Source organism: Colius striatus, chromosome 5 (genome assembly GCF_028858725.1).
Source record: "Colius striatus isolate bColStr4 chromosome 5, bColStr4.1.hap1, whole genome shotgun sequence".
NCBI classification, from domain to species: Eukaryota; Metazoa; Chordata; class Aves; order Coliiformes; family Coliidae; genus Colius; species Colius striatus.
In genome coordinates, this window is record NC_084763.1 from 58,975,254 (window position 1) to 58,988,396 (window position 13,143).

At 61.3% G+C, this 13,143-nt stretch overlaps 1 protein-coding gene across 3 annotated transcripts in view; it reads left to right on the forward strand.

The window, feature by feature from the left end:
- AGAP3 (ArfGAP with GTPase domain, ankyrin repeat and PH domain 3) overlaps nt 1-12,842 on the forward strand; it is a 111,237-nt gene extending 98,395 nt beyond the window's left edge. For all 3 annotated transcript variants that reach the window (XM_061996575.1, XM_061996574.1, XM_061996573.1), the window contains exons 14-18: nt 8,766-8,920; nt 9,408-9,498; nt 9,826-10,048; nt 11,198-11,453; nt 11,630-12,842. In XM_061996575.1, the coding sequence (XP_061852559.1) occupies nt 8,766-8,920; nt 9,408-9,498; nt 9,826-10,048; nt 11,198-11,453; nt 11,630-11,857 (953 nt within the window). In that variant the 3' untranslated portion in view covers nt 11,858-12,842. The remainder of the gene's footprint in view (nt 1-8,765; nt 8,921-9,407; nt 9,499-9,825; nt 10,049-11,197; nt 11,454-11,629) is intronic.
- Nucleotides 12,843-13,143: the final 301 nt, after the last annotated feature.

Below are 13,143 nucleotides of genomic sequence, written 5' to 3' on the forward strand. Positions count from 1 at the left end.
ACTGGAGAGAGTTGAAATAAGGTCCCAAAAGTGACTGGGGTCTGATGAATGTATGTAGGATGTGGACATTGAGGTGTTCAGCTCACCAGAATGAGGGCTGGAAGTGGCTGGCTGATGTTGTCATTGCTCACAGAGAAGTCTGATCCTGCAAGGCTGCTCAGCAGCAGGGACATGGGAAGGTGCAGAGGCTGGGACCTCGAGTCACACAAAGCTGCATACAGTTTCTCAGTGGGAAAGGTAATGAAATGCAGGAACACTTTCATGAAGCAGTAATGTGAGCTAACCGCTGCCCAGAGACTTAGAGTGAAATAAGTTCCTTTCCCACAAGACAAGTGGCATCAGGCCCGTGGTGGGCAGTGCAGCCCATTTCACCCTCCTCTCTGTCCCATCCATCCCAGCTTTCCTGCTGTTTCACAGGGAGCTTCTTCAGACGCTTGGTCTCTCTTGCTGTCCTTCCTGCTGGGAAGCGGAGTGACCAAGCTGTACGTAGTGGTGATGTGGAGCCACATCATGCACATGAGGACATCAGAGTATCTTGTGTTACTCCCTACCCTGGTCCTTGACCATGGTGATGTACTGGGCAGAGGTGTTTGCCTATCTGCAGTGATGTCCAGGCCCTGGCTTGGGTTGATACAGTTAATTTAGAACCCTGTCAGGTGCTGGAGTAATATAATTTTTTCCTACAATGTGCATTTCTTCACATTTATCAACATGGAAGTTCATTTGCCAGTGAAGTGTCAGTTCCCAAACTTTATTTGTCACCACACAAGCCTTGCACGTGGTTGCTTCTCCTGCTGCCAGAAGCCTCTGGCTCCAGAACCAGGAGCAGGAAAAATACCTCTTGTGTGGTCTTACAGCCCTGTGGTGCAGCAGGGCAAAGGGAGCGGTTCGAGGAGCTGGCAGGGCACGACCGAGCAGAGGAGTCACCTGTGGTCTGCAGTCCCATGGGCAATGCAACCTCCACGCCCCCAGCTTGAGGCCAGTCTTCCCAGGTCCCTGTGTCCACCCTCAGCTGGTGAATGGGTGCTGCATCCCTTGCACTGCAGCTCAGAGCTGCTGTCAGGCAGGTGACACGAGGCTGCTGCTCCCAAGCTCGTGCTGGGTCAGAGTGCTCCCGTGCGGTGTGTTGCACATGGCGTCATCTGTGGTGGCTCCTCTGGCTTTTTGGTTGGCTTTTCAAAAATTTACCTTGTGTTTATTTTTCCTATAACCTGCTGGTTAGTGAACTGCTCTGATTGCAGAAGGGGCTTCCACAGGCAATGTCAGTCCCGTCATCCCCACAGGCTGCCCTGCACCAGCAGCTCCTGGGTGGCCAGGCTGTGGGCTGGGGGGCTGCGGGCACCCATGGAGCTGCCTCCTGTGCTGTGGGGAGGCAGCAGGCTGTATGGCTGCTGTAGAGCCCAATCTGGGGAGAGGGAGATATCTCTGTGTGGAAAGAGGCCTTGGGCATCCCTGTGTGCTGTGCAAGTGCAGAGCAGCCTCCCGTGCTGGGGAAGCACCCCACATCACAGGCATGACTGTGGCTCATGTCACGGACTGGTGTCCATAAGTATGTGTGTTTCTTCCTTGGATGTTTTTCAGCTGCTTTTGAACAATTACAGCAGTTTTTCTCAGAGCAGGATAATCAGTGCCTTTTGCCTCTGCAGAGCCAAGGTGGTGAAGGCGTGATGCTGGCCGTGCTGTGGGGCAGGGCTGCCATCCCTCATGCTGCTCAGCCCACTGCCGGGGGCACACTGGCTCGAGGGGACTGTGGGGACAGTGGGCTGTGCTGGTGTGGGGAGCACTGCTGCCAGAACCTCTCAAAGCCTCCTCGCAGGAGAGCTCATCACAGGAGCACAGAGCAGCAGAGGGGCCGAGCTGGGGCTGTGGCCAGGATGCCGTGGGGTGCTCCAGCCTCAGCCTGCCTGTGCAGGGCACGAGCGTCTCAGGTTAGCATCCTGGGAAAGTTGGTGAGGTCTGGGGATAAATTGCCATCAGTTTATCTCATTTAGGAGGTAATCAGAGCCAGGGACGTGCAGAGCAATTGAATCTTAGTTGTTCTGAAGTATCATAAATCAAACGAGCTGTTGCTTTTTTACATGGTCGCATGTTAAAGAGAGCGCAGTGTCAGGTTGCTAGGGAGCATCAGCAAACTATGGCAAGCGTGGTATTGGGCTGCCGGGGCTGTCACCAACGCAGGGCGTGCGGTGAGGGCTGTCAGGGAGCACCCGCAGCTGTGTGCTGGGGGTGCACGGGGTGTCAGGGTGTTGTGGAGTGCCTGCAGCCGTGTGCCGGGGGCAGGGGGTCTCAGGGAGCACCCACAGCCGTGTGCCAGGGGTGCCGGGCTGCCAGAGGCCGATGTGGCAGCCGGGCAAAGCTCAGCACCACAGTGGGCTCCACAGGGACCTGCAGCAGTCTGCCAGAGGTTAAAGCCCGGCAGAGTGCTGGAGGCAGGAGCACCCATCCTGCCCAGGGCCCCGCTGCAGCCGCAGCCTCGGCACCCAGGACCTCCAGCTCCTGTGTCGGGTGCCAGAGGGACCCGGGGAGCCACCAGACACGTCTGGCGGCTGGAGCACCTTCGCGACGCTCCCTGCGCCAGCATCCCCAAGGCTGCCAGAGCTCCGGGGATAATGAACTTCTCATGTGCTTAAAGAGTGATGCAGGGTGCATGGCGAGAAGCTGACAGCCCCTTAATGTGCTTCTCAGTGGCGGCCAAACGACGCGGTTTTGTCTTTGTTTTTTAGTTTTAAAACCCACGGGAAATTGATGGCCAGTAAAGAGTTGTGTTGGGGCGATGTGCGTGATTAATGCCAACTGTCAGGGGCTGTCGGAGGCCAGCCTCGGCGAGCCGGGTGTGTGGGGCTGGGCTGCTCTCACCAGATTGCCAGGGATTCCAGCTGCTGCTGCTCAGCCTCCGCCTGCCCCACGCAGCTTGTGTCACCCCTGCGCTCCCTTCCACCAAGCCTCTTAATTCAGTGCTAACAAGTCACCGCTGCTCGTTAGAGCCCCTGCGAGCTCCTTTCTCCATCCTGGCAGGAGGAAAGCAGCCTGTGCCTGGGCATCACCACGCCACGGCTCATCCTCTGTCTCCATCAGCCCCACACCCTCCTCACTCTGTGGTTCCTGGAGGGGAAGTTGCCCCTTTGAGACACTCTCGTGTGCACACCCGTAATCCTGCCAGTGTGTCTTGCAGCAAGCCTCCATGGGCACCATGAAGCCCACGTTGTCCCTGCCCTCCTTCCTGTGCCCACAGCATGACCCACATCCCCATGGTTCTCCTGCAGTCTCGCAGCCCCCTGTGCTGTGCACACACTGCACCCCACACCACATCCGCCCCCAAGGAACAGCACTAGTCAGTCCCTTATGATGAATAAGTTGCCCCAGGGGAGGCTGAGGCTGGAGCTGAGGCAGAACTGTTTCCCTGAGAGGGGTGTCAGCCCCTGTGCCAGGCTGCCCAGGGAGCTGGAGGAGTGCCCAGCCCTGGAGGGATCCCAAAGCCATGGAGCTGAGGTGCAGAGAGCCAGGGGTTAGTGGTGGCTGTGGCAGGGTGAGAGGAGGGCTGGGACTCCAGCAACTTCAAGGGCTTTCCCAACCAGAACGATTCTGTGGTTCTCTGACCCTCTTTGCACATCACCCCCGTGACCTGCACTGTCCCCTGGGAGCACTTTTCCCCCCAGCACACAGGCTCAACAGCCTCTGCTGCCCTCCTCGCCCGTGGGTGCACACGTCGGTGCACACGCACTGCGGCACCCCACGCGTGCCCACTGCCGTACACTCGGCCGTGCACAGAGCCCTCCCAGCCTGTGGCCAGCACAGGCAGTGGCGCCAGGGAACACACCAGCTCAGCCCAGGGCGCTCGGGGTCTGGGGGCAGCAGGACAGGCGCTGCAGGGCCTCCCCTGCCCTGCTCTCGCTGCGGCTCTGCCGGCGCTGGGCGCTGGGGAGGGGGCCTGTCCCCCATGCACTAATACAGGTTAGGAATATTGGGTTTAATGATCTGCAAAATGAGGAGGCAGCGAGCTGACATTTACGAATGGTGCCGCATCCTTCTCTTCCCAGACGCCTGCTAATTTGTTGATATCCCAAACACCTCATAATGATGTGGTACAGTGGCAGCTTGCAAACAAGCATCCCGAGGCAGGGGCACCGCTGGCTGCCCTGCTCCTGGACGCTCCTCCTGGGCTCAGCAGCAGGAGACCAGAGATGTGGGCCAGGGTCCCCCTGCAGCCAGGCCAGGAGCAGCCCCCTACCTCCTCCCACTGGGCCATCCAGAGGCACCTCTGCTCCCAGGAGGGATGAGAGCAGAATGGCAGTGTGTGGGGAGAGCCTGGCTATAGCTGGGAGCCAGGGAGAGTGCAGGTGAAAGAACAGACTCCTGCTGATGTGGTGTCAGTCTGAGCCCTTCATGGAGCAGGATAGGTCCCTGTGCCCAGTGTGGGCTGGAGCTGAGGTGTTTTCAGCCACCCTGACATACCACTAATGCTCAAAGCTGTGCTTCCTCCTGCTGAGAGCAGAGAGAAGGGTCCTAGCGTGAGCTGTAGGGGTAGCACTCCTGAGATGTCCCTGCTTCCCTGCTTCCTCCCTGTGCTGCTGCTCCTCTCCAGCATCCCTTGCTCCTTCTGTAGGTGACAGTGACAGATGCAGCAGTCTGCTGGGCATCTCTGGGGCACCCTTGGGCAGCAGAGCTCTGTCCCACCCAGGCTGTCTGCTGGGGCTCTCCCGTTGCCCTTACCCCTTTGCTTTGTGTTGGTTCCTGGCTGCACACAGGATGTCTCCATTCTGTTTCTTCCTGGCCCTGAGGTGCTCATCCACTGACCCTGAGGAGATGCATGCTCCCAAGGCTGGCTTGTTGTCAGTGGAGGCTGCTGGCCCCTGCTCTAGCACAGCAGGCTGGTGAAGGGTAATTCCATGAGGGCTGATCACTGTGCTGCAGAGGCTGCACAAGTCCTCGAGGCTGCTCAGTGTGGTGACTCAGTTGCTGGTGGGGGTCTGAGTGCTGCACGGCTGCAGCCTGTCCTGGCCCCTGTGCAGTTGCCCCTGGCTCGTCCTGGCCCCTGTGCAGTTGCCCTTGCTAATTTTGGTCTCATTTGGAGCCCTCGTTGCTGGGTTGGCGCGGGGTCAGGGGGTTAAGGCCCATTAGCAGAGCCGGCTCGCACAGAGCTCTGCTCAGCAACTCTTCACGGAGCTCAGTCTTTAAAACATCATCAAAAAATCATCAAGAGAGAGAGACAGGCGTGTTCATTTCCACTGCCCACTAATTCTAATGGAGCTGGCGTAATGGACTCCCACCAGCACGCCTGCAGGCAGCCGCTGTGCCAGAGAGACGGGCTCTGGCCCTGGGGCAGCCCCTCTACCCCGAGGTGGCTGGAGAGGGCTCCCTACTCCCTCAGGAACAGCTTCCTCCGAGACCCCAGCCCTGTGGGGTCTGAGCTGGAGGGCTTGAGGGCTCCCGTGGCCGCCGGGAAGGAGCCTGTGCCCTGCATATGGTGCAGGGAAGGGCGTTCTGCCGACTCTGCTTTGCAGAGGTAGTGGGAATCCTTCTGCCCGTGTCATCTCCTTTGTTCCACTCTTTCATCTGGCCAGAAATGCCTCTGCCACATCAGAAATCTCTGCCTCGCCCTGGCAAACCTGAGGAAGCCCTGTGGGTCCCCTAAAGCTACAGCTTGGTGTGATCCTGCTGGCATGGCTGCTCCAGGGAGCTCAGGGGCTGGTCCCAGAAGGCTGGGGAGTCTGGGCCCGCACACAGGCCCTCACCTCCCGTCCCAGCTCTGCCAAACCCCATGTGTGAGTCTGAGGTGTGACCCCACAGCCGCAGCCGTGCCGGGCCTGGCCCTGCCATGCCGTCCGGTGCCATGCCGGCGGAAGGGAGGCACTGGCTTGGCTTCTGAAAGAAGGCTTCGAGTGGAAGAAAAGCCACCATCCTTTGTTAGCTCTTGCCGGGCTCTGCTGAGAGCAACAGGCCCTTTGTTCGGAGTGGAGCTGGAATCCACGAGACACAAAGAAAGACGGGGACCTGCGATCCCCTGGCTCGCAGCGCTGGGGCTCCACTGCTGGGGCTGGGACAGAGTGTCCCTGGCTGCCCCTGAGCAGCTGCAGTGGCAAAGGACAGGAGAGAAGGAGGAGAGGGCCTGCTCTGATAACCAGGGTGGCCCAGGAGTGGCTTTGTTGGTGGCTGCTCCAACAATACGGCATGATCCAAGACGTGGGAGCTGCCATCGCTCCCTCCAGCGCCCGGGCAGGCGCTTTCCCCAGGAGGAGATGCCACCCTGTCCTCCTTGGCTCTGAGAGCTTCTCCCTGGGAAGCAATCACTCCTCAGTGCCAGGGGCCTGCTCCCTACTCTCCAGCAGAGGCAGGAGCTGTCTGTCAGAGCAGCCGCAGTCCCTGGACCACAGGTGGCAGCCTGGGACGGTGGAGGGGGGGCAGCTGCTTGCTGAGGGGTGGCTGGAGCCGGGCAGGGGCTGGGCAGACCCAGCTGGGTGCTGTGGCACAGCACTGCTCGTGGAGAGGACGGTGCTGCCTACCCAAGGAGGCAGTGGCTATTAGCCTGGCTCTTGTCTCGTGGTTCCTTGTCCCAGTACTCAGAAGTTACCAGGTGCATATTTTCCAAGAGTCTTGGTTTTGCGATGGGATTTGGTGTCCTTGGAGCCTCCACAGCAAATGTCCTTAGGGTAGGAGGCACGTTGCCTTTGGGGAGCTCCCCAGGGCAGCAACTGTGGGGTCTGTCTGTGGCCAAGAGATGGAAACAAGGGCAAAGGGCTGGGCAAGTACCTCACAGAGAGGGGGGAGAGTCCAGCAGCGTGAATGGCTGCCCTGTCCCCCCGATGCTCCAGAGTTCCTCATTCCCAGCGGGAGAAAGGCAGTTGCAGACACTTTTTCCCAGAGGAAACATCCCAGGCTGACTCTAGGGTGAAAAGAGTGTAACAGCTTCCCCTTCCTACCTGGGAAAGGCAAGTTGGCACCTCACCTGCTTCGTCCTGGAGTCCCTTGCTCCTCCTGAGGGGCGGCTGGTGTGGAGCCCAAGCTGTGCGCTCCTCGCCAGCCCATTGCATCAGTGCTGCTACTCTCCAGCGCTGCTGCTGGTGTCGGTGCAGAACATGCACTGAGTGCTCTCAGCACTGGCAGGGGACAGGCATCTTTCCAGCTCACACTTCAACCCCCACAGAATGCAGCATCCTGAGCGTGCTGTGTGACTCTCCCGCCATGGCACAGCTGCAGCAGCAGCACTTTACCCTGGGGCTGTTCTGGTGAGGAAAGGTCATGCCCTCCCACCGCCCCCTTTGCAGCTGCCTTTCCTCAGGGACACCTCCCATGGCTGCAGCCGTCCCCTGGGACGGTTTGTGGCCACAGCCTTGCGCTGCCGGTGCCAGGCAGCCCAGCAGCAGCCGAGGCTGGCCATGCCCGTGGTGCCGAGGCCACTGGCCAGGCACCTTCATTAGCCCATCAGTTCCCCAGTGACTGCCCTCGTGCTGTTCCTCACGTGACACACGTCTGGGATAGAGGTGAAGACCCCTCCCGAGCTTCCCCGGACCCTCCCCACTCGCCCCCCGCCTCCAGGCCCTGCCGGGCTGCAGGAGCACAGCTCTGCCTTGCTGCAGGCCAGGCTGGGCCCCTCGGCCTCCTCGTTGTCTCTGGAGCTGTGCAGTTGACTCCCTGCTTTTAATAGAGAGCTGGGAAGGCACATTATGGAGATGAGGGTGTTATTTGCATAACGCTAATTAGGTAATTACAAATCATTTTGCTATGAGCTGAAGCGTGTGCTGTGACATAACGTTTATTAGTCATTCCATTCAGGCCCCGCTTAGTTAAGTCATTTACTGCACTAACTACTGAAGTTGGCAATAAAAGGTAAGTGCTGGTGCTGGGGTGTGGAGCTGAGGCCAGGCAGCCCGTGGGGGCACCGGCCTGACCCCCTGCCAGCACATGTCAGCCATCAGCAGCACCCAGAGCCGAGGCCACCTTGCAGCCTTGGGTTTTGTGAAGCTCTTGGTTGTTTTGCGGGGCCTGAGGTGTTTTGACACATAGAATTCCAGTATGGTGGGGGCTGGAAGGGCCATGCAGAGCTCATCCAGTGCCACTTCCTGCTAAAGCAAGTTCCCCTCGCTCAGGGGGCACAGGAATGTGCCCATCCTCCTGATACCCGCCCTTCAGGTACTTGTGTTGGTGAGATGCTCCCTCAGTCTTCTCCAGGCTGAACAGCCCCAGGTCTTGCAGCCCTCCCATTTTCACCCTTCCCCGTTCCTCTGCCAGGCTGTAGTGAGTTGAGGGTTGGTCCTTTCCAGACAAAATCATGATTCTTTGAGTGTGGAGAGCTGCCTCTGAGCCCCCCACATGCACCTACCTCATCTCCCAGCTCTGTGTGCTGGTCCCTGTCCCTCCCTGGCCATGCCCCAAGCATTCAGGGCCACTGGGGCTCCAGCAGCACTCCCTGAATGGGGTGCACAGGAAGATACAAGCAGCTGCAGGAGCCTGGTGCTACAACCTCCTGGGTTTCCCACCCTGGGATGTGGGGGAACGAGGCTGCAGAGGTGTGTGCAGAGGGAAGGGGCAGCTCATGCTGTGTGAGCAGCAGGCAGGGCTGGTGCAGAGCTCTGATTCCTCCCTGCAGGCACTCTCTGCCAGGGCTTCCCCATCCCAGCCTCCTGGGGACCACTGCCTGTGTGTGGGACCACAGCTCGTGTGCAGCCATGGCACTGGCCTGCAGGGATCCGTCTGTGTGCTCACACCATGTGAGGACAGCAGATCCCCTCCCTCCCTGACCCATGCCATGACAAACCTTTCTTTTCCAGAACCAGACGAGCCATTTGAGTTCATTATCGTGTCCCTGACGGGCCAGACGTGGCTCTTTGAAGCCTCAACATCGGAGGAGCGTGAGCTTTGGGTCCAGGCCATCGAGAGCCAGATCCTGGCCAGCCTGCAGGGCTGTGAGAGCAGCAAAAATAAGGTAAGAGTCCTCAGCTGAGTTCTGCTTTGTTCCCTCCTCTCTGGCATCTGCTCTGCTGCTTCTGTGCCTGTCCCAGGCTTCCCTTTCTGCCCAGGCTGAATCCCATCCTGATCCCTCTGCTCCCAAGCAGGGCTGGATCCCGTCCCTGGGACTGCTGCTCCTCCTCAGGTTCCCTGTCACCTCTCTGAGCTCCCTATCCTCCTCCTCAGCCTGGCTCTGACCCCACAGAGCTCTCTACATCCTGCCAGGCCTGGACCCTGCGCTGGCTGCTCCCTCCTTGGACCCCTCTGTCCATTCTCTCCCTGCTCTGCCCCACCATCCTCTGCTCCTGCAGCTCACGCACAGCTACGGGCCAGTGTGTCCCTGGACTGTGTTCTCTCAGCGCCCTGTGCTGGACCCCACTGCAGGACCCAGGGTGCCTGCAGGAGCCAGGGCTCTGGGGGCAGCTGGCAGTGAGTGAAGGGGATGCCCCTATGTATTGTTCCAGGCTCGTCTGGGCAGCCAGAGCGATGCACAGGCCATGCAGGCTGTGCGCACTGCACGCGGCAACAGCTTCTGCGTGGACTGCGACGCACCAAGTAAGAGACGTGGCACTGGGAGGTGGAGCTGCTCAGCTGGGCAGGGGAGGGGGGACCCCACTGCAGCCACCTCCTCTCTTACCCCAAAAACACCTGCTCTGTGGGGCTGACTCATCCTCTCTGCAGCGATCTGTTCTTCGGGGATGGGGTACTTCCTGACCCAGCTGCCACGCTGGCCCATGACCTTGTACTGACCAGCCTGGGGTCCTTCCTCTGTGCTGCTGGGGCTCTGGGTTTGGACGGGATCTGGTGGGCAGCTGCCCCCAAACACAGGTCTCGTGGCTCATCGTAGATGTGCTGGTGTTAACTGTGCCCCGCTGCTCTCAGATCCGGACTGGGCAAGTCTGAACCTGGGCTCGCTGATGTGCATCGAGTGCTCCGGGATCCACCGCAACCTGGGCACCCACCTGTCCCGCGTGCGCTCCCTGGACCTGGACGACTGGCCCAGCGAGCTGCTCATGGTCATGACAGCCATCGGCAACGCTCTGGCCAACGCCGTCTGGGAGGGAGCGGTGGAAGGCTACCCCAAGCCCACCCCCGAGAGCAGCCGGTAAGGGACTCGGAGATGCTTCTCACACAGCCAGGCCAGGCCTGTGGGCACCCCGGGAGGCTGCTCAGACAGAGGCGGGCAGGAATCCTCCAGCTCTCCCAGTGCTCGGGGTGCTGCCCACTCTCTGGGCACCCAAGGCCCACTCCCACCGCCCAGGTGAGCCCGGGGAGCTTCACGGCCAGCCACAACCGTGTGCCGGAGCCACGGCTGGCTGCGAAGCAGAAGGGGTTAACAGCGATGGCTTGGCAGCGTCCTGCGGTCTCGAGGGTCCGTCCCTTTCAGGCCCTTGTCTGTCCCTATCGGAGCGACTCTCCTGTCACTCATCCCAACAAGAGCCCATTCTGCAGCTTATCAGCGGTGGCGCGGGGGTCAGGGGGCGCGGGCAGTGAGCATGCTCGGCGCGGGGCATTGATGGCCGCCCGCCAGACGCAGATGGAGAGAATGGCAGCAGATAGCACAGCCTGGCCCGGCACATCGATCCGCCCGCCCGCGGCCCCAGGCGGCACCGGCACCGCCGCGCGGCCTTTGTTCACAGCAGCCGAGACGGCAGCAGCGATAACGGCCCTCCCGTGGCTCCTGGCGCGGCAGCCAGCTCCTGCTGCTGGCCACAGCCTGGGCGGCACGGCACGACCGGCCCACACTGCTGCCGGGTCCCGGGCATGCAGGGCACTGTGGGCACGGGCCGTGCTGCAGGGCAGGGATGGAGCACACGGGATGCACACGGAGCTACAGGCAGGTGCAGTGAGGTGGAAGAGGAAACAGGCTCCGGCTGCCCCAGGGGAGGCTGAGATTGGAGCTGAGGCAGAACTGTTTCCCTGAGAGGGGTGTCAGCCCCTGTGCCAGGCTGCCCAGGGAGCTGGGGGAGTGCCCAGCCCTGGAGGGATCCCAAAGCCGTGGAGCTGAGTTGCTGAAGGCCAGGGGTTAGTGGTGGCTGTGGCAGGGTGAGAGGAGGGCTGAGACTCCAGCAGCTTCAAGAGCTTTTCCAACCCAAATGGTTCTGATTCCATGACCCCAAGTGTGTGTCCAGAGCAGTAACAGCCTCAGGGCCAGCTGTGCAGCAGGGACACGCGAGTGCCTCGGGGGTGGCAGTGCCAGTGTGCCGGTGCCCCGGCACATAGGACCCAGCTGTGCCCATGTCCCGTCCGGCAGGGAGGAGAAGGAGCGCTGGATCCGGGCCAAGTACGAGCAGAAGCTGTTCCTGGCCCCGCTGCCACAGTCGGACATCCCGCTGGGGCAGCAGCTGCTACGGGCCGTGGTGGAGGACGACCTGCGCCTCGTGGTGACGCTCCTGGCACATGGCACCAAGGAGGAAGTGAACGAGACCTACGGGGACGGTGACGGGCGCACGGCGCTGCACCTCTCCTGCGCCATGGCCAACGTCGTCTTCACGCAGCTGCTCATCTGGGTAAGCGAGGCCTCCGCAGCCTGTGCCGTGGCTCTGCTGACACCCCTGCGCTGCGCTTCCCCAGGTGCCCACCAGCACTGCCTTGCCCACCTCTCCCTGACCCCCTGGCGCCGCAGAGCTGTGCTCAGGCCGTGCCGTGCTGCTGCCCGCTGACCGCCGCTTTCTCTCCCGCGCAGTACGGGGTGGACGTGAAGAGCCGGGACGCCCGGGGCCTGACGCCGCTGGCCTACGCACGGCGCGCCGGCAGCCAGGAGTGCATCGACATCCTGCTGCAGCACGGCTGCCCCAGCGACGGCGCCAGCAGCGCGCTGACGCCCAGCTTGCCCCGCCGCAACGCCAACGCCAACAACAACGCCTGCGCCGCAGCAACGGCAGAGCTGGGCGCCGGCCACGGCGCTCTGTAGCCGCTGGCGGGCCCCCCGCTCGCCACACGGCCGCCCGCCAGCCCCACTTCGGGCACAGGGACTCCCGGGACAACCGCCGGGAGCCGGCAGCCTGCCCTCGGCACCGGGGGCTGTGCAGAGCTGCACTTGGCTGGCGGAGGGGCAGCCTCGGAGGCACTGGACCGGGGGTTCCAGCACAGGCTGTTCTCATGACCGGTACAGGACGAGGAGACCCGGCCTCTCTGTGCCCCCCATCACACACAGCTGGAGGCAGCTCGGGCTGGAGGTGGCTCGGGTGAGTCCCCCGCTCAGCGGTACGGGCAAGGGTTGCTGCTCACCTGCTCTCCCAGACGGTGGGGCAGGCTGGGCGCTTCCCGCCCTCCCTCCCTCCCTCCTGTGTCAGCCTGGCCGTGTCCCCCCCCCCGGCCACGGGGAGGAGGGGGGCAGCAGGAGGTACGAGCTCCCCACTGCATCCCAGTGCCCTGCACCGCTGCTGGCAGGTGCCAGAGGGAGCCGCTGGCTGGTACCGTTCCCCACGCGCTGATGCTGGAGGAGCAGCTCTTCCATGCAGCCTCTGGGCAAAGGCCTCTCCAGCCTCCCTGGTGACTCAGAGGGGGAAGAGGATGGTCACCCCAGGACCCCCAGCTGTATCTGTCTGTCTGTAAAGTCACTGTCCTTCCAGCTTCAAGCCCCAAAGCCGTACACAGTGTCTCCATCAGAGCATCCCTGTGGGCTGCCGCTGCCCAGGCGGGGCTGGTCTCCGGCTGAGCAGGAGGAGAGGGGAGACAGCATCTCCCTCTGGTCTGGGCCGAGCCTGCAGCTGAGTGCTGGAACCCTGAGGCTTTGGACGCTGCTGTGGAATGTCTCTGTCACTTGTGTATAAAATGTACATTGGAAATATTTATATGGACACTCTGTATATACTGTTTCTTTGCCATGAGTTGCCCTGTGTGTGTTACCTGCAGCCAAGGAGATAAAGGCCAATAAAGCAACCCACCTCCTGCCAGGCCAGCTTTTCTGTCTGCTGCCTTTTGAGCCTCCAGCACAGCCTCCTCTCTGCCTCTCACCCACTCTTGGAGGTCTGGTGGATTGTCATCCCAGGCTGGCAGACCTTCAGCCCCTTTCTCTTGCAGCTCAGGAGCTGGTAACAGTGGTCTCGTGCTGAACTTGGTGGACATGGCAGAGTGCTGGGATGGGGAGGGTGGGATGTGAGACAACACAGGGGGACAGCCCCAGAGGGATACATGGCTCTGTGAGGGTCAGAGGTGGACACAGCAGAGGTGTATGTGGGGCAGAAGTGCCAGGGC